The 298-nt window shown below is 64.1% G+C and overlaps 1 protein-coding gene across 1 annotated transcript in view; it reads right to left on the reverse strand.

Moving 5' to 3' along the window:
* Window positions 1-298, reverse strand: part of LOC104531143 (dynein heavy chain 17, axonemal-like) — a gene marked incomplete at its 5' end in the record, with an annotated part of 16069 nt that overhangs the window by 11175 nt on the left and 4596 nt on the right. The window contains 1 exon segment of the mRNA XM_029086975.1: window positions 1-266. Coding sequence (XP_028942808.1) covers window positions 1-266 — 266 coding nt within the window.

Raw genomic sequence — 298 nt, forward strand, 5'->3', positions numbered from 1 at the left:
CTGCTGAAAGAGCTGGAGGGATGGCATCCCCTGAACCAGGGGTTCCTGTGGCTGTAGCTCCAGCTCCTCATCACTGAGGGCACTGCCCAAGGTGAGGAAGCGCTGCAGGAATTCCCTGGGGTCCTCCAGCCACAGGTGGGCTTGCTCCTCAAAGCTGGCGCTGTACTCCTCGCCTTCCGTCATGGCACTGACCACCAGCGACACCACCTCCTCCCGCATCCTGATGAGGTCCGGCTGCTCCTCCAGGGTGGTCTGAAGGGACAGGCAGAGCTCTCGGGGACCGGCTGGGGGGGGAACG

Source organism: Antrostomus carolinensis, unplaced genomic scaffold (genome assembly GCF_000700745.2).
Source record: "Antrostomus carolinensis isolate BGI_N321 unplaced genomic scaffold, ASM70074v2 scaffold28449, whole genome shotgun sequence".
In the NCBI taxonomy this organism is placed as follows: Eukaryota; Metazoa; Chordata; class Aves; order Caprimulgiformes; family Caprimulgidae; genus Antrostomus; species Antrostomus carolinensis.